This window comes from Poecilia reticulata, linkage group LG17 (genome assembly GCF_000633615.1).
Source record: "Poecilia reticulata strain Guanapo linkage group LG17, Guppy_female_1.0+MT, whole genome shotgun sequence".
Lineage (NCBI taxonomy): Eukaryota > Metazoa > Chordata > Actinopteri > Cyprinodontiformes > Poeciliidae > Poecilia > Poecilia reticulata.
In genome coordinates this window covers 15684675-15703741 of record NC_024347.1, presented here as the reverse complement: position 1 = coordinate 15703741, position 19067 = coordinate 15684675, and the positions used below count along the sequence as shown (strand labels likewise).

General features: G+C 38.3%; 1 protein-coding gene across 4 annotated transcripts in view; it reads left to right on the top strand.

The window, feature by feature from the left end:
* The window catches only part of LOC103479475 (contactin-associated protein-like 4), a 152677-nt gene that overhangs the window by 87463 nt on the left and 46147 nt on the right, over positions 1-19067 (top strand). For all 4 annotated transcript variants that reach the window (XM_017310027.1, XM_017310025.1, XM_017310026.1 and 1 more), the window contains exons 16-21: positions 550-720; positions 3594-3812; positions 10078-10317; positions 14065-14289; positions 16662-16795; positions 18522-18609. In XM_017310027.1, coding sequence (XP_017165516.1) covers positions 550-720; positions 3594-3812; positions 10078-10317; positions 14065-14289; positions 16662-16795; positions 18522-18609 — 1077 coding nt within the window. The remainder of the gene's footprint in view (positions 1-549; positions 721-3593; positions 3813-10077; positions 10318-14064; positions 14290-16661; positions 16796-18521; positions 18610-19067) is intronic.

The window sequence follows — 19067 nt, the reverse complement described above, 5'->3', positions numbered from 1 at the left end:
TCTGGGGACCAGAACCAGAACCTGAGGGGTCTGAACCAGAACCTGAGGGGTCTGGAAAGTTGACACAACAACAGCAGATTATTAATGTGGTGCTAAACCGTTCAGTGATTTATAAACTAGCAACAGTATTTTAAAGTCTATTCTCTGAGCTACAGGGAGCCAGTGAAGGGACTGTAGAACTGGGTGATGTTTTCTAACTTCCTGGTTTTAGTCAGAACTCAGCAGCAGCGTCTGGATCTGGTTGGTTTTTTAGTCAGACCTGTGAAGACGCTGTTGCAGTAATCAATGTGACTAAAGATAAACACATGGACGAGTTTCTCTAGATCTCGCTGAGACATAAGTTCTTTAATCCTGAAGATGTTCTTCAGGTGATAGAAGGCCGACTTTGTAACTGTCTTTATGTGGCTCTGAAGGTTCAGGCCAGAACATGAACCTTCATGTTTCCAGCTGTAATAAAATCTGAATAATTATCAAAGTAACCCTGAGCCATTTTGTCAGATATGGCTGCTCTGTTGGTTGCTGTGTGACAGCCATATTCCTGTTTCTCAGAAAACTTCTGGAACGCGGCGTTTTTCGACCAGGAGACGTCGTACCTCCACTTCCCCACCTTCCACGGAGAGCTGAGCGCAGACGTCTCCTTCTTCTTTAAGACCACGGCTTCCTTCGGGGTGTTCCTGGAAAACCTGGGAATCAAAGACTTCATCCGCATCGAGCTGAGCTGTGAGTGCGGCGGGAGCCCGAGGGCGGGGATTTGACGCGGATTAGGATGATGTGCCAGTAAAACCTGGAAGCTTTAATCTGCTCACACCCAGAGAATGCAGTGTGGTTGGAAAAATCCTGCAGGGAAGGAAATGTTTTTTGATCTGAAATTCCCTGAATGAGACGAACTAAGAGACCTGGACTTTATTTGGGCTCTTTTTATTGAGGTTTCACACCTGATAGATAGTCCAGTAGATTTTTAGACCAAATTTGCAACATTTGTTAATTTTCAGCTGCTGCTGTTCTCTTTCTCACTGCACTGCATTGAAAAACCTGTTCCCCTCATGGCCTGTAGGGGCGCTGAAGGAAGCAACACAAAAACCTCTGTAGAAGACACTGAGCGCTGAACTTTCTTCTTCTCAAAATGCAAACAAAAATCTGAGTAGCGTCAGATTTTGTCTTTGCTAAAAGACAATGAACCTTTTCTGCCGCTAGCATTAGATTTACATGTTGTTTTGGTTTACTTACCCAGAATTCCCTATTCTGTAGTCCACTTCCTGCATTTGGGGGGGAAAGGTGTGAATGTGCAATCAGACTGCAAAGTGCCTAAAAGCGTAGGTTTCATTTGGGTTGAAGTAAACTCTGGTGCAGTTTGAATGCATATCTGGATACCAAGCAGACTGGAGACCGCTCCAAAAGCAGGAAGTGCACTACAGTGAAGGGCATTCTGGGTAAATTCAACCAAAACAAACATGAGAGTCTAGCACTAGCAGAAGAAATGACTCATGGCCTTTTGCCAGTAACCACTAAAATCTGATGCTGCATTTTTGTTTTATGTTTTGTGAAGAAGAAAGTTGTGCCAAGTGTCTTATCCTGAAGCTGATAAACTTTCATGTTGTTTCCTCCAGTTGTTTTTGGTGCAGCGCCCCCACAGGTGAGGAGGGGAACAGGTTTTTCAAAGCGTTTGGTTTTTTTGACAATGCATTTTGAAAACTCAGTTACTTTGATAAAATATGACAAATGTTGCAACTTTGGTCCCCAATCGAACCAAATCTACTGGACTATCAGGTGTGAAAACACCCTAAATAAATCCCATGTGGTCAAATATTCTTTCTGTGGATCTCAGCTGAAGTGGAATATGGATACCTTTCTTTTCATATAGACTTAAATAATCTAAGCCGTTATTTCTTGATGATGGTCGCTTAAAATTATTGTCTCTATGTAGAAAAGTTATATCGAATTCATAGAAAGTTGAGTGGAAGAAGAAACTCTGGTAGGAAAATATGCAAGAGAACAGAGATAACCACAACCATGAAACATTCAAACTCCATGCAGAAAGATTCAGTTCCAGGACTTTCTTACTGCCAGGCAACAGTCCTGCCAACTGTTCAGCTCTTAGAAGTGATTCACAAGAGGAAATCATTGGGCCATGTTTCATTATTGTTTTTCTTTTTTAGCTCATTATGTGAACCTTTTTTTTATCTGTTGCTTTTGGCGGCACCTCCTGACCAGCCGTATTATTTGTCCTTGCTAGTCTTCTGCCTTTCATTCCTTTTAGATTCCCTCTGTCTCTGTTCTCAGTTAATCACTCAGCTGCTCTCACTCTATCTCGGGCCATTAATCATCTCTCCTCAGGATAAATTGCCCTCTGGTTCATTCAGTCTCTGCTAGTTCCTTCTGTTACTCTCACTTCACTCTCTGTTCTGTTTCATGTCTTATATTGTTGGATTTCATTTGATAGTTTTACTTTTGGAGGTCAGGATGACAGTAGAACATACTGGAATACATCTATATAACAAAATTACTTGATTTCAATTATTCATTTGTTCTATTACAGCAAAGAATATTAGAATAAATGTATTTATGTCAGCTGCTGATAAACACGAAGGAATTAGATCTGCATTTCCTAGATTTGTTAAATTTAAACCTTTAGTGCATTTAATGGGCTGCACAGTGGTGCAGTTGGTAGAGCTGTTGCCTTGCAGCAAGAAGGTTCTGGGTTCRATTCCCGGCCCCGGTCTTTCTGCATGGAGTTTGCATGTTCTCCCTGTGCATGCGTGGGTTTTCTTCAGGTACTCCGGTTTCCTCCCACGGTCCAAAAACATGACTGACAGGTTAATTGGCCTCTCCAAATGTCCCTAGGTGTGAGAGTGTGTGTGCATGGTTGTGTGTCCTGTGTGTCTCTGTGTTGCCTGGCGACCTGTCCAGGGTGACCCCGCCCCTCACCCAGAACGTTGGCTGGAGATGGGCACCAGCACCTCCAAGGGTGCTTAGAAAATAGATGTATAGTGCATTTAATTTAAAATAGAGACATTAAGTATGGAGAGCCAATTGGGCCAAATTATAATAAATAACACTTATCAAATAGTTATTTAATTGTGTCATTAATCTATTAGAACTGGATATAAAAAAAATTATTGATTAAATATAGAATTAATTATATGTGCCTCAGTTAAACATATTGATCTACCTTGAAAATCTAGTTTTTAATAATTTTATGATTTAATACATTATTTCATGTTCCTGAAAATGTTAGAACCAGCCAATCATGAGCACCCAGGCCAATTAGCATGACCAATGATGAAACGGTTTTCCTGTGACAGTAAGTTGTTTTTCTGCCTTTAGCACATTTAGCAGCAAGTACATGATTGATTGACAGCACTAAGATCCTCCTCCTGGCTCTGATTGGTTGTTTTTAGAGCATTTCTTTAGATTATGTGTCTCATACTATACTGTCATGACACGGCGACAGTTTTGACAAATCAGTAAAACACATATTCTTTATAAAAGTTTTGTACTGCAGCTTTAATGCGGGATTCCACAGGGTTCAGTTCCTGAGCCTCTGCTTCTTTGCTTCTTCAGCTTCAACATTTTTTTTTTCATTATCATTTCAGCCTCCACTCAGGTTGTCTTCTCCTTCGATGTTGGAAACGGCCCACTGGAGGTTAGCGTTGAGTCGATCTACCCGCTCAACGACGACCGGTGGCATCGCGTCCGAGCCGAGCGGAACGTGAAGGAGGCGTCGCTCCGTCTGGACGACCTTCCTGTCGCCACCCAGGAGGCTCCCGCTGACGGACACATCCACCTGCAGCTCAACAGCCAGCTCTTTATAGGTGAGGACGGCTCGTTTTTCCCCTCATTTCTCTTCCTCAGCTGCAGCGTTTGTGGCTTTTATCTCTTTATCCTTTAATTCTCTCGAGCTTTTCACCGTCTCATATCTCTCCACTGAGCGCTTCCTACATATAAATCTAATCTACTGTTTATTTTCTCACACAATATCTTCTGTGGTCTCCAGGAAATTTGAGGTTCACTACATCTGCTGAAAGCGTTTAGCCTGTTTTTCCCAACAGTAAATCTCTCTGTTTCACATACATGTTAACAGCAGGAGTCACTTTATGAAAAAATCCATTGTACCATGTAGAACAGATCACCTTCACGGCAGTTCATCCAAAGCATCCCCACTGGTTTTACCACATTTTCAAATGTTTGTTGTATATATCACTTTGGTTACTCAGATGCAGAAAGTTACATTTTTTTGTAGTTAATAAGTCACTGGCTTTATTTTAAAGGGGTTCTGTTATGAAAAATTCACGTTTTGCATGTTTTGTACTTCCATTTGAGTCTCTACTGCAGGGGTGTCAAACTCCAGTCCTCGAGGGCCGGTGTCCTGCAACTTTTAGATGTGCCTCTGCTGCACCACACCTGAATAGAATAATTAGGTCATTAGCAAGTGTTACGGCATCAGTGGGCCCTGCCCTCTTTTTCCTTGCAGGGTTCTGCAGTCAGGCCCTGCAGGTGTTGGGTGTTCCCCTGATTGGCGTCCTGCAGCTTTAAAGCTGCTAGGCGTACAGCAGAGRGGAGGCTTTTCCCTTCCCTCTCCTCAGATCCCCACTTGGTTTGGTTTGTATCTTTTGGTTGAGTTTTGTTAGGTTTTGCATTTGCTCATTTCTGGTTATTTATAGGTTTTTCTTTAATCTATTTTGGTTTCTTATTTCAGGCATTTCTTTTTTTCAGGGTTATTTCTTTCATATAACTTAATAAATTCTACTTTCATTTACACATTAAATCCTTGTGTGGTCTCCATTAATGTTGCCCCATCAAACGAGCCTGGTGGACGTAACACAAGGCTCTGGAGAACTGAGGAGGTAATTAAGCCATTTGGTTCAGGTGTTTTGTACCTGTGGCACATCTAAAAACTGCAGGACAGCGGCCCTTCGGGACTGGAGTTTGACACCCCTGCTCTACTGCTTCTAAAACCAGCCTAAGCGTCAAAGGAAAACATCCAGCCAGTTTTTGGCAATAAGTTACTGTTGCCAAAAACATTAACTGATAAGTTGACATTAAGTCAAAAATCAGCAGAAACTGCCCTTCACCCCAGCAAAGTTCCACCAGTTACCCAGCAACCCCAGCAGAGTTTTGTCCGTTACCTAGCAACCCAAGTGGAACTCCAGCACCTTTGATCAGCTGGTTTTGCTGCTCTATACTGTGGTTTTTAAAATAATTTAAAAAAATGTAATATCAATACATTGGTAGAAAGAAAAAGTACTACCGGTGACAATATTTGGTTTTTATCGAATAGTATATTATAAAAAACTGAAAATATGTGCGTTATAAGATGATCAATATGTATATTTAGATTTTATTCTTAGTCTTTCCAGGTCAGATGCAGCTCTGTTTTCCTTTTGCTGGGTTAGCAGATGTAAGCGTCCGCAGATCCGTTAACCCTGCACACACTTACGAACAGATGGAGCCCGAAAAAAATTTACTGAAACCAGAAGAAATCAGCAGCAGTGTTGTAAACAAGCAGACGCTGCAATTAAATTATTAACTTGTTGCTGGAGGCTAGCATACTGAAGTCAACCCTAATCACTCCTCCTTATGTTATTCTAAGTATGATAACTGGGCTAACATGAGACTGTTTGGGTTTCATTTTATTACATTTCTACTTCTCCAAAAGTTGTTCAATCCTCAACTTACAAGCATTTGAGTCGATTGAATTCTCATCTGTGGAAACAAGATTATTTAAAATTATTACAGGCTAATAATAAAGTTTAGTAAAATGGTCTGAACTTTACTGAAAGCCACTCTCTTAATTCACTTCCTAAAATGTGGTTAAATGCCTCAAAATCCCTTCAGTTTTGCTTGTGAGAAGAACATTGCATAAGGTTTTACAGTTCCCTCATTAGCAGTGGTTAAGACCAGGCTGAGAATGCTGGGAAATTGAGTCCAGATAAACATGAAGACACATGGAGGCCCTGGATATGAAGTGCTTTGCTAAAATATTCTCTCCACTTAATTTTTTTTCTCATTCTGTCACTTTGCAACTACAAATTTCAGTCCATATTGTAAGGGTTGCTTCTCTTAAATACTTTTGTTTTCATTAAATGAAAAGCACTGAACTTTTCCTGTTCAGAGCAAATCCACCCCCAAAAATGTAAACATAAGTTGCACTTTGTGCGGTTTCATTAAATGTTTCCAAACACACAATCTCCAAAATCTCCTTATCTTTTCTTAAACAACTTAGTTTCTGTTTTACTTTTAAAAAGTCTCACATCGAATTAACTGTCCTGCTAAACAAGCCACTCCTGGGAGAACAGGCATTTCTCTCTGTGCAGCTAATTAATCTGCAGGCTGTTCCTCCCCACTGACATGAATTATGTAAAACTAAACGTTGGGTTATTTAGGTTCGGCCTCCTTAATGCTGTCATTTAAAGATATTTCAGTACATGAGTTGTATTTACAAGACTGCAAACTGTTCCATTGTTTGAGTTATAAGATGCTGTGTCTTCTTGTGTTTATTCATCAGCTGTATTTATAGGCCATAATCCTGCTCTGCTTTACATGGCGCTGTAGTCTATTGTTTTGATTAATAAGCCGTGTTATTGCCTTGCATGGATTCATAACCAACATCGCACCGCTGCTTCTGATTGGTGCTAAAATCTGCCGCAGTAAGAAATGAGCTCAGCGTTGTTTCCACTGTGAAGTTTTCCAAACAATCCTCCTGCTTTGATTTGGTGTTTTAAATGTTTTATAGAGTTTATGCTCTTTAAAAAATACTAAACAGCATCAAATTCTGGGAATCTTAAGATTAACATGCTATTTAATTGAATAAAAAATTGGCACAATTTACAGGATTTTTATTTAATCACTTAAGTATTTTTTATACAATATTAGAAGTATATTAAAAATGCAAATAAACTAATAATTATTGGCTAAAATGCAGTAACTTAGCATTCCGCTTCGTCACTTGCAGATTATTTGACAAAGTTTTGCATTAACTGATTATTAAATTTACAGGTAAAGGAGCTTAATAAGAGATTTTGTTTTTTACAGATTTTGGATCAGGTTAAACTAAATCTGTTCCACTAGATGAATTTCTGTGTAAAATATTTTTACAAACTATGTTTTTATGGTGGGACTCGATTAAAATGTTCAATCAAGTCATTTTCAGTCTATAATTAATTAATTTGCAATGAATCGCATTTTGATCAAAACGGTGTATCAGAAAAATAAGCAACATCTTCAACAATAGCTATTGTTTTTAATCTTTTATTTATCTTATTCAGCCCTCAGATTGGGCACACAGTGTTATTAATCAGCTGGTTATTTTCTTCTCTGGATATCTACCAACTTTAATTTCATCCTTCATAATAACAAATGTGCTCCCACTGCAGACGCGGTTATCTCTGTCTGTCGAGAACTGCAGCTTTGATCACTCACAGACGTTTTATCTGTATTTCCTTCACTCCTCTCTCTGCTTTGCTTTATTCCCACAATGCTTCTTGGCCTTAAACTCCTTCTTTCAGCTGCATATTCACTATTGTCGCTGTCATTTAAATTTTACTAACAGATATTTGGTTTGATCGTCCGCTAATGTGTGCAGACTGACTGAGATCGTTTTCGCTACATTTAATCATCCTCTCAGCTCTGCTAAAAGGTTTTTTACTGACAGAAAATGAGATGAGATATTTCTTGGTTCTTGAACAACATTAACAAGGTCAAGTGAAGAGTTTCTGAGGCTTCAAAGCCCTGCAGTTTCCTCGAGTGGATTGTTGTATGAAATATGAGCAGCTGCGTTAAAAGGTATGCGGTTATTGATGAAATTGCACAAGTTCAACAAAAACACTGCTGCGGCTGTGATCTGATGCTAACTACAATCATCTGCAGACATCTGATATGTTCAGCCTCAGGGCTGATTTTCAATTATTTTTTTATATCTCAGTTTTGTGGTTTTTCTTGATGAAATCTAAAATAAACCATTTTAATGTAAAAGACACTCCAAGGCAGTTGGCCAACCATGTGCTATCATTCAATTTTCACAGAAAAAATGTCTAAAATAGCATAAAGATTTCTGTCATTCCCCCACTTTTCTTACTGATGCACCAGAAATGCCATCTTAATGTAGAAATCCACCTGTATATGCAAATAAATGAGCCTCAAGTTGATATTTTATGATCTTAAAAGCTGAAAAAGTCATATAATAATGTAATGTATATCAGAGGTCTTGTTTATTAAATATTCCTTTTTAATTTCTACATTAGGTAAAACATCTATGAGGCATAAAGGGGCACTGTTACATATTTTCCAACCACTAAGTGCCATTTTGTAACAATATTACCTTCAGTTGTTGTAGAAATATATATATATATTTCGAAATTGGTTTTCTTTTTTCCAACATTAACAGAATATCGAAAAAGTTTTGTGCACATTTGTAATGAAGCTACTGATGTCAAAGCATTATGTTGTTTCAGCAAGACCATAAAAACATTATTTTTAAACATCTAAATGAAAAATTTTAATGAATTTAAAACCCTTTAAAGCCAGATTATTTTTTTATATACTGGTATGTTGAACACTAGAACTGAAAGAAATTCTTCATATGAGTTTTCTTGCAGGTGTTAGAAACTGTGTTAGTTGCTCTTCTGGGAACAGTGAGAGTAAACAGGTGAATTTGCAGCTTAATCATTTGAATAATTATGCAGAAAGCTGAATAACGGTAGCTGAGATTCTGACACTGATTAAATTCTGTTGGTATTTGCATAAAAAGCCTGATCGGTGCACGTTAAAGAGGATCAGAGTCACAACGATTTATCCTAGGATGCATTAATTCTGGCCATTTTCTAATAAAGCACAACTGCTTTCATTGTGTTTTCTCAGACGAGACGTTGAAGGAGGTTTTCTGTCTGTAGCTTTGCTGCTTTAATAATTTATGAGTAATATCAGAGCGCAGACTGGGGGAGAGTCTCTCTGTGATTTATAGGTGTGAAAATAAGAAGCTGTCATGTTGAACCTCAGGGAGCAAACAGCTGCTTCATGAGTTTGTACTTCGAGGACAATAAAAGCTTCAGCTCCTGATCTCTGCTTTGAAAGGTTGCCATGTTTGAACAACGACAACAACAGAAACCCATTTGAATGAAAAGGAAAACTTCCTCACTTTTCTGATTGCTGCATTTTCAGCTGAGAAAGTTTTTCTCTGAGCAAAATTAAACTTTGTGAGTCGCTTTTGCAAACAAAGCAGAGAAAAAATCTGCTTCTTTTTGCATTTATTGGCGAATCTGTGAAGGTTTGCTGCTTCTTTGAATGTGCTCAAATAAAAGCAAGGGCACATTTTTATTATATTCACTTGCATAACATGCAGTACTGTGCAAAACTCTTCAACCATTACCGTCTTGTTTTGCTTTCTTTTAGGCTTATTGAAAGTCTCTTAATGTTTTGGGGGATTTTCCTTACAGTTTTTAATCATACAGCCAATCAGCTCCAAGGAAAACGAATGCCGCTCCTGGATTGGCTGCTTTGCAAACACTGGCCAATGGCGTCTTTCCGTCTAAGTAGTTCAACTTTATACTTTATAGCTGTGTTTCTTTTCCAAAATTTGTGTGAAATTTGTCAATATTCCACTATTGTTGTGGAACTTTACAACTGCTGCGTTTTCAATAAATAAGAAATGAGATTAAAATTATTTAATAAGTTTGTTCACGTGATAAATTATTAAAAACTGTGCCACACCATCGCCCTCCTACTACTTCTTGTTATCTTCTTCTTTGTGGTTTGCGCCAGCGGCAACATCCGGTTGTCGATCATGTGACTCTAGTGTTTTGCAAAATAAACCAATTTTGATGCGGCCAAAAAACCACCTCATCGTAGCAGGAAAACTTTTTGTCAACATTCCCTTAAGCAAATTTTTTTTCGAAATATTAAATTGTGAAATTATCTTGTTGATGGAAACGCAACTTATGAAAAAGATCCACAAATACGCGAATTTACCACTAATAATTTTGAGTTGAATTCCACAGAAACATCTGAGTGTAGACGTTGGTTTGCCGTATCTTTCATTTCAGCAACCTATAGTTTTATTTTCCGACTATGTTTTGTTTTCAGGAGGCACGGCGTCCAGGCAGAGGGGTTTCAGAGGCTGCATCCGCGCTCTGCAGCTGAACGGTGTTACTCTGGACCTGGAGGAGAGGGCAGAGATGACGCCCGGCGTTCAGCCTGGCTGCCCGGGTCACTGCAGCAGCTACGGCTCGCTGTGCCAGAACCAGGGCTGCTGTGTGGAGAGAGCCGCTGGCTTCCTCTGCGACTGCAGCCTGTCGGCTTACGCTGGAGTCTTCTGCCAGACAGGTAAAAATAATAAGTTACATCGTTACCGGGGGTGAACTGCTTGCAGTTAATGCTTTGGACATGTGATATCTGTGCTATAGTACATGTACTTCCTTGCTAATCTGATATATTTATTTATATTAGAAATTTTAGATACACATGGCCCCAAGCAAAGCTATAAGATTTTCACAGTAATATTCAATAAATTAGAAATTGCATTCTGGTGAGGCTCATTTTGTCAGATTAAAATTTTTAAAATAATTTTTAAGCAGGTCTAAAACATACATTAAGCCCACTTGTCTGTATTAAAATGGTTTTTTTCCTTAGGTAATATTATAATTCACTAGATTTAAGCAGAAAATCATAAATTCAGCTAATTAGCTAATGTGAAATAACAGAGCTAGTTTCTCATTTAGCACTTATGCTAACTTTGAAAACATAAACTGCTCATTTATTTGGCTGTTTTGTAAACTGTCAGTTGAATAAACATCAACATTTGCGTTGATGTTTTGGTTATAAGCTGTTAAGAACTCTTTAAGTAATTAGATGTTCATATTCATGCTCTTATTGTGAAGGGAGTGAAGAATGCTAATGCAGCAGTTCCATTTCCTCTCCTCATGTTCTCTCCCCATCATTCCCTTCCAATAACTTCATTTCAAAAAAGAAACATACAGGAATAAAATAAAACAGGGACAGTAGAAAACATGACATAAACATGAATACATGTACATTATGAAGTCAAAAGGACTTTGGTACTCGAGGGTTGTGGACATTCAAAGGCAGATATAATTTGAATTCTGTGCTTTAGCATTAGCTTCTGCTAAACGCTGTGTAAATGTTGTGCTTCACTATTAGAAGTAATTTTTATGATGAGCGTTACTAACTTTTTATTTAACCGCCTCCCCAACGGATCATAACTAATTGTAATAAAGACTTGAAATTATTAATCTGTGTTTAAACAATTTATGTTTTTCTTAGTGATGGAGTTACTGAAATAAATTAGCTATAGATAATAATCTAATTGATTGATTTTTTTATTTTTTGCACTAATTTGGCATTCATCTCCTGAGAAAAAATCTCATAAAAATCCTCTTAAAGCTTCGACTCCACATCTGTTAGGCCGAATGAATTAACGCAGATTCCCTGAATAGAAGAAACGTGTGAAACCAGCCAACTGGTTGGGGCTCACAGAACAGATTTAATATTCACAGAACAGATTTAATATTCACAGAACAGATTTTTTGGTCGACTTCACCTCTGTTTCAGAAGGTGGGTGGTGGTGCGTCTCTGCTGCTACACCCACTGAGAACAAAGAGAATAACAATGCATTGTTATCCTGACCGTCTGTAAATCCTTTAACTTGAGAGTTGAGCCGTCTCTGCGCTTTAAAAGGACCCTCTTAACCCCACCGCCCACCGACTATTGACATGCTGTATTCATCTCCCACTGCATGCTGATGCACACTGTGTGTGAGTCACACTGACGCACTCACTGCTTAATATTGCACAAAGAAAACACAGTTTTATGTTTAAATAGCCTTCAAATAGCCTTAAGAAAACTTTTCTTTCACTCAACTGTCACACATCATATTTCTACAAGCTGCATTAAACTGCTTACACTATTTTGGCTTTTTGTCAAACGTGCATGTCTCAGATCATCAAACTGAATTTTATATCAGACATTTAATGGGTAGTTTGCATGCAGTGGTTTCAGCTTTCTTTACTAAGGGCAAAAATATATCAATCAAACCCTGCTGTGTTAAAGCTGACCTGTTATACCTCCTTGAACATCTTAGCATAGGTTCTATGGGGATACAAAACCAGTTTATCATATTTTTTGTACGAAATAATTCTTAGATGATGTGATTTTAGTCAGTTCTGCCTATTTTGAGATGTTTTGGGGTCTCTATCACTTTAAATCCAAATAAATTGCTGCCGGCCACGCCCCCTTAACTCAACGTTTACACTCGTATGTGAAAATGGCTGTACATGTACACGACCGTACATGTTAGAAAAGCAGAAGTGAAGCCTTCTGCACAACCATCAATAATGAAGAAAACAGTTTATAAATACTACATGTCTGCAGCTATTTTCAAGTGCAAGTGTAAAAGTTGTGTATATATGCAGCATCTAGAAACTGCTTTCTGCATTCTTGTTGTTTGTGCAGAAGGCTCCACTACTGCTTTTCTAACAAGTATGGCTGTATCATTTAAAATATATTCAAGTGCGAGTGTAAACGTTGAAGATGGACGCAGTTAATTCATTTCATGCTGTATTGTGTTCACTGACTTTAAAGGGATTATTTTTAAGCTAAATGTTCATTTTATTATTCGGTTTTATTTTGGCCTATACCTGCAGGCCCCAGTGTCCTTATTTAGAAATGGAAGTCTGAAGAAAATATGATTACAAAACCATATTTCATATTTCAAAGCATATTAAAACAACTGAATCCACATGGCACCAACTCCACGTGTGTTAAAGGGTCGTGTATAAAGTCACCCTTAGCAAGCGCCAGAGAGGTTTTTAAAAATCTAATAAACAACATGACCTTTTTAGTTCATTTACGTTTAATTACTGCCTGGACTGAGCTGTAAATTAGAGGCTAAATAACAGCACTGAACAATGAGTCACAGACACTGAGGTTATTAAACCTGTTCTCAAAATGTCAGCAATACCTCAGCTAAACGTTTCGCAGGAGGAACAGCACTTCTGAAAATCCTGGAAAATTAACTTTTCTCCCATTAGTCAAGAGAGAAATGGATAAAAATCTAAATTAAATTTGACCTGTAGGTTATGATGCATCTTTAATCCATACAAAACATGATCATTACACTTTTTGGATGAAATCACTCTTAGATCAAATTTTGTAACGTTTAAATAAAATCAGCCAGAACCCAAAACGCAGCCAGTGACACGTTTTATTAGAAATAATGAGATGGTGCTGAAGGGGTTCTGCAGGGTGTGGTCACACTGGTGGGTCAGGAACGGGGAACCACAGGAGCCGAGGATCCAGCCTTGGGAGGGTAGGGTGGACAATGGGACAAATATCCACCAACCAGAGGCTCAGAAGTCAAAACGGTCCAGGGTCAGGCAAGGAAAATCGAATATTCAGTGGACTGGAGGAAGGTCAGAGGCGGGCAAGGTTCAGCAACAGGAGGTCAGAACTCTTCTCCAGGCAGTAAGGACTAGGCAAACGGTCAAAAACATGCAGGATCAGGAAACCAGAAACTCCTCGGACATGAATCATGAACAAAATGTCTGCAAACAGACACACAATTATACAACCATACATCTTTGAAAAGCAGAAGTGGAGCCTCCAGCACGACCAACAAGAATGCAGGAAACTATTTCTGAATGGTAAATCAACAACAAAACACTTGCATTTCCAGCTGCATATGTAAACTGGTAAAACCAGGTGACCAAACGTGCTTGAGCTCAACTTGGGTTGCTAGGTAACGGGCGGAACTCCACTGGGGTTGCTAGGTAACGACTCAGTGTGACTTATCAATTGGGAGGTTTTTGAAAATGCCAACAATCAGCTGGATTTATCTTTTTAGATACTTGTGGTGTTTTTTTAGAAGCCACTGAGACCCAAAAGAAGTATAAAAACCTCCAAATTGGGAATTTTGCATAATGGGTCTCCGTTAAACACCAAACGTTAATCTTCACTTGTTGAAATAAAACCTGACATTGAGCTGGCTGTTTTTCTGCGAGGCATCAGGAAACCAGACGCCTCTCTCTGAAGGGATCTCCTCTCTCTCTCTTCCAGAGGTGTCAGCCGACTTTAAATCTGGGACGTCGATCAGCTACGCCTTCAAAGAGCCCGACGAGCTGAGCAGAAACGGCAGCGACCTGCCCTCCTCCATCTACTCTGACCCGCTTCCCCGAGGAGAAAACGTCTCTCTGAGCTTCAGGACGACTCAGAGTCCGGCGCTGCTGCTCCACGTCGGCTCCCACTTCAACCAGTATCTAGCTCTGCTCATCAACAGGCACGGTACGGGTCAGGAGGTCATTCCAGCAGAGGGTCGAATGTAAAGGATAAAATGAGGTTATACAGTGAATAAATTGTTACATCATAAATTAAATACGTTTTTATTTCGAAATATTTGGCATTTAAACATAATCTTCATTACATTTCTTAAGCAGTAAATAAAATCTAATTAAAGAATGTTACTGGAAAGTCTGAAGGATTTCCTTCATGTTGTTTTTATTACTTTATTTCATTCTGGAGAATGAAATAAACGAAGAATAACTTATTCAAAAATAATTAGTAAACTTGAACTCAATGAAAGCAGCCTATAACAACAGGAACAAGTTCTGTAAAAGTAACCTGTATTTTAATGTTGTCTGTGATAATAAGTCCTGCGAGTAGCCGCGAAGTATCTGTAGGTTCTAGAAAACCGCCTGTAAATAATGAAACATAAAGTGTAAATCTTCTAAAGTAAATTTCAGAATGGATTCTGTAATTTCAGGGCTTGTAGATTCTGTGAATGTAATGCAGTTTATGTTTACTTGCAAAATCTTTGCATTTTCTTTCAGTTTTGACAAAAGTTCTGAAAATTGGTTTGTACTTTTAAGATAACTTTCCTATTTGGGGTCAGTTCCAGAAAGTAACCTGTATATTCTTGAAAATTGCGTATAAATTATGTAGAGTTAACATTAAAACTAGCCTTTGAGTTCCAGAAATTACTATTGTTAAAAATATTATGTAAATTCTTGAAAATTGTGTAGCGCTGAAAACCTCTTCAAAGGAAGCATAAATACGTAAAACTAAACTTATAAAAACATGGTAAACTCGAAAATATAACCTGGATTTTTTTACAGAAATAAGTGCAGTCTGGAAAGTAACCTATAATCTCCAGAAAGTAACTTTTAGGTTCTTAAAAAATAACCTGTTTTTGCTCTTTTGTGTAATTTTCTTTCCTTTGTAACTTTCTGGCAGTAACCTGGAAGTTTTATAAAGTTCACATATTTCATAGAAACTGTTTTTGAAGTCAACTGCTGCAGAAAAGAGAAGCCACTTAAAGAAACGACTGGAAGCTTGTTTTATCTGTAAAATATGTCCAGCAGTTGAACTTCAGCCTTGCATTATTCAGGAATGTAACACGGATGGCAGTTTGCAGCTTGATTTGCTGTTAATGGATTTTTTTCCTGCTGTTAATGACTTAGGGAAGCTGATAGGAAGTGAGGCATTACGCTTTCGTGCTGACATCCTAAAAGTAAAACAACCGATTAGGAGCTTTTTCCTCGTTTTGCCCTTATTTAACCAAGACTCCAGATAAAACCGCTGGAGCTCAAACACAAGAGTTTTACTGATTATCTTTTTATTTTAAATTAATGTAGCAACATCAGGTAGGTTGATCATTACCTAATATTTTTCAGGCAGAGAACCACTTAACCCATTAAACTAACAATAACATGACATCTTCATATATGCAACCTGAAGTTAGAATATTGGTCTCTTAATGCGCTTATTGTTGTTTTTTATTTGTTGTTTATTTGAGCGGTGATGCTGCTTGGTAAACGTGACCAAAGCCATGAACACGTCTGGGACGTTTCCAGATTCTGAAGTTTTTAATTCTAAGTTTTCCCATGGTGTCAAACACATGGAAATAAAAAGAGAAGTTGTGTTGTGTGTATTAATAATGTTTTAGGATTATTTGCATAGTAAGAAAAAGGTAAACTTGACAAAAATCTTCTTCTTCTCTATTAAATATATTAATTATCCACACATTTCTGTCAATTGTATTTAATCATCGATTAAATAATTTTGAATTAAATAAAAATTACAATAGCTCCTAACAGTCGTATAAAACTAATGAATAGTTCTCACCAACTGAGACTCGTTCAAAAGAATCAAATTGTTCATGAACGACAGATGAAACCTCTCAGCAGGTCTGACTTGGTTTCCTCCGTTCTTATAAGTAATTCTGACGTTGTTTTCTTTCTGTTTTTCTTTTGAATGACCCGGTTCTAAGCTCGTTATCCATTATTATTTTCAACCAAAGTCTATGAATCGCATTTTGAGCTCAAGTCATGGCAGATAAACTGTCGTTTACATGCAGTCCCATGCTGACCATTAGGGGGAAGTTTGTAGAGAAATATTCTCTTGAAAGTATTTGGTATCTGACGCTCTCAGTAATGACCAAAGCGTTTTTGTTAAGTCTCCACTTTAGAAGAAATAAATCCGCTCTGATATTGAAAGGAAAATATCCTCCTAATCCAGCAGTTATCAAACAGATTAAACACATAATCCTAGTCTGTTGGCAAAAAGACTCTCAGAACAACAAGACCCTCTCACAGAGGAGAAAACATCTCCGGTTTTGGAAATTGAAATTGTTTCTTTGTTTTGCCTCTCTTGTGAAGATGAGCTGGAGCTGAGGTACAAGCTTGACGGCGGCAGAGCTGCAGAGGTGCTGAGGAGCAGCATGAGGGGGCTGGCCAACGGGCTGCTGCACACCGTTACCATCAGGAGGTCGGCCGACTCCGTGGCCATGCAGGTAAAACCGCCTCATTAGTGTGCAGCGCACAGACAGCGAGCAGCACCTGGATCCCCACAGAGCTTCCTCTCTTTCTGCTTCTACGCCACAAACTGCAGAACACATCAAAGCTTCGCGGAGATAATTCACCGGAAACCAGATCAGATCAAAGGTCCGCAACCAGCGTCTCTTTGGACCAATGGCTTCTAAAAACTAAATTATAAAAACTAACTAGTGTTTCTTTTTAAAAGGTCGGTATCATGTAAAACAGGCATTTTATTAGCTTTACGTCATGTTGTATTATTACGTCAAAAGCACAGCTGGAAAGGGCAGCGTAGTATTAACTGTTATTTAAAAATAATATGTATATTATTGTTGTTGAACAGATGAAGAAGTGCTAAAACACTTGGTCCATCTCAGCTTTCCAGAGTGAAATATCTGGAAAGTTTTTACGCTTGGATGAGGTCATTTTTTTCCATGGGTTTCGCAAAACGTTTTTTACATCACATGAGTCACATGATCAACCACCGAATGTTTCTCCTGAGGAAAAAGGATGAAAAAGACGACAGGAAGTGGCAGCAGCATTATGGCGCAGCATGTTTTTTAATGACTTATCACGTGAACAAACTTATTTACATGTGACTTTAACTGTGTTTCTTATTTAAAGGAGCAGCATCATGTAAAACAGATTTTTTTTAAAAGCTTCACGTCATGTTATGATGTCATTCCATCATCAAAAACATACCATAATATTAACTGATATTTTAAAATAATATGTATGCAATTGTTGAACAAATGGAAACTTGGTCCATTTCCGCTTTCCAGTGTGAAATATCTGGAAAGTTTTTGTGCTAGAATGAGGTTATTTTTTTCAGCTGCGCCAAAATTAGGGCATTTGGCAAAAACTATAGATACAGTATCCTGTCCATAATAGAGATTAAAAAATACAAAAAAAGAGAGAGAGAAAGTAGTGATCATAATATTAACTGTCAGCCCTCCATCTGCATCTGTACAACCTATTGAACCGTTCTGTACAGATTGTTACATGTTTTTGTTAAATATTTAATTGCTTCGGTGAATTTCCGTTCTGTTTTTAACATTCAGATGAGGTGGAGGGCGAGTCGTCGTTAACGAGATGTGAAGCTAATTAACGTTAAACCTGTTCAGCCTTCGTTTGGCAGTGAGACACGTAAATTATGCAAAAGTCCAACAGAGAACCGAGCTGCGTTTTATTCCTGAAGCTCCGCTCAGCACTAACGTGTCACTTCCTGGAAGAAACTCCGACAGAGCAGCCGAAAGCCATGAAATATGAAGCTTCCTAATCATATCTGGGTTTACTGAATCACCGATCTTGTTAACAACCTCGGATGATATACGAGGGGAAATGCATCTAAGCAGCGGCCAGTGTGTGTGTGTGTGTGTGTAATTATAAACACAGTGAGATAAATAAGAAGGTGACCTCGTCTTGCTCTGGTGCAGCCTCCTGATTCATGGCGTTTGTAAGGAACGGGTGAAATATGAGCCCCTTCTTATCCGTTTATATCATTGTGAATTGTTTTTATCTTTAGTGCTCTGCAATAGAAAGCAGGAGGCTTGAAATGATTGTGGAGAAAATTATCTCCTACAGCAGATTTACTTTTAAAGCTCCTCATGTTTGAGGAATTTTTCTCTCCTTTCAGATAAAAACGATCTTCCACCTGTTTCTTTTCCATAAATACTGAGCATTATTCTGTTTATTTTCCATCAGATCGACGGTAACGCCAGAGAGGACTTCAACCTGAGCTTCGCTGGAGAACTCGGCAGCCTCAGGTCTCTCGTTTTGGGCCGAGTGTCGGGTAAGTCAGGGTGGACGAAGGTCCGTTTGGTTAAAAAACACTTTGACTCATCAGCTCAAACTCTGGGCTGCTTGGCCTTGTTTTTCTCTCAGCTCTGAGAGTAAATATATACGTTACCGGCAGGACTAATCCAGATGATTTGAGAGAAAAGTTGAAACAGAAAGTGAAGAAAAATCCACCCACACAAATTCATTTCTATGAGTTTTGTGTTTGCTTCTAGTTTCTCTCTGCTGAGCAATGAAATGCAGATTCTAGTTTAATTTTAGGCTTTTGTTGCCTAAATCCTTTAAATGTTTTCAACCTAATTCTGCAGAAAATTGTCCTTTTTATATTTTTTCTTCCAAGAAGCCAAACTTTGTCATATCTTAAAATAGTCTTTTGAGAGTTTCTTTTTCTATTAGCTATTTTTAAAATTGGTTATAGTCCACTTTCTGTTACTAAATATTACAGCATAAATA